At 77.8% G+C, this 472-nt stretch overlaps 1 protein-coding gene across 1 annotated transcript in view; it reads right to left on the bottom strand.

Annotated features, from left to right (window-relative positions):
• The window catches only part of Znf329 (zinc finger protein 329), a 9,093-nt gene extending 8,906 nt beyond the window's left edge, over positions 1-187 (bottom strand). Inside the window, exon 1 of the mRNA XM_013027775.1 lies at positions 142-187. Within this exon, the coding sequence (XP_012883229.1) occupies position 142 (1 nt within the window). The 5' untranslated portion in view covers positions 143-187. The remainder of the gene's footprint in view (positions 1-141) is intronic.
• Between the last annotated feature and the right edge of the window lie 285 nt (positions 188-472).

The raw sequence follows: 472 nt of genomic DNA, 5'->3' as shown, positions 1-472 counted from the left end.
CGGTGCCCGCGCTCCCGCCGGGGCTCGTCCGGGCCCGCGTGGACCTCACCCCCCGGAGGAACCCCGCGATGGACACCGCGGCTCTCCGCTACCCCCACCCCGCGCTGCCCCTCTCGTGACGCCAAGGCCCGGAAGACTCACTGTGGGCGGGCGGCCCGGCGGCCGGCCGGCGTCAGCCATGTTGGCGGAGACTGCGCACGCGCAGGCGCCAGGATCCGGATGTGAGCGGCCCGGGCGCCCCCGCCACGGGGAAATGGGGTCGGCGCTGCCGGGAGCCGGGGCGGCCCGCGGGGAACACCGTCTCCTCGGTTCCCGCGTTGCTGCGGTTGTGCGTGCTCGGCGGACCGGGCTGCCGCCTCCTCAGCCCTCCGCGGCTTCTGTCAGCGGCCGCCGGTCCTGCGTGGGTCGGCCGGGGCCGAGGCCAGCGCCTGGGCGCCGCCGCTCCGCTTCTTGGCTCCAAGCGGGCGCTTTG

The sequence above is a fragment of the Dipodomys ordii genome, unplaced genomic scaffold (genome assembly GCF_000151885.1).
Source record: "Dipodomys ordii isolate 6190 unplaced genomic scaffold, Dord_2.0 Scaffold105, whole genome shotgun sequence".
Taxonomy (NCBI): domain Eukaryota; kingdom Metazoa; phylum Chordata; class Mammalia; order Rodentia; family Heteromyidae; genus Dipodomys; species Dipodomys ordii.
Note: the sequence above shows the minus strand (reverse complement) of the source record. Positions and strands in the feature narration are given on the sequence as shown.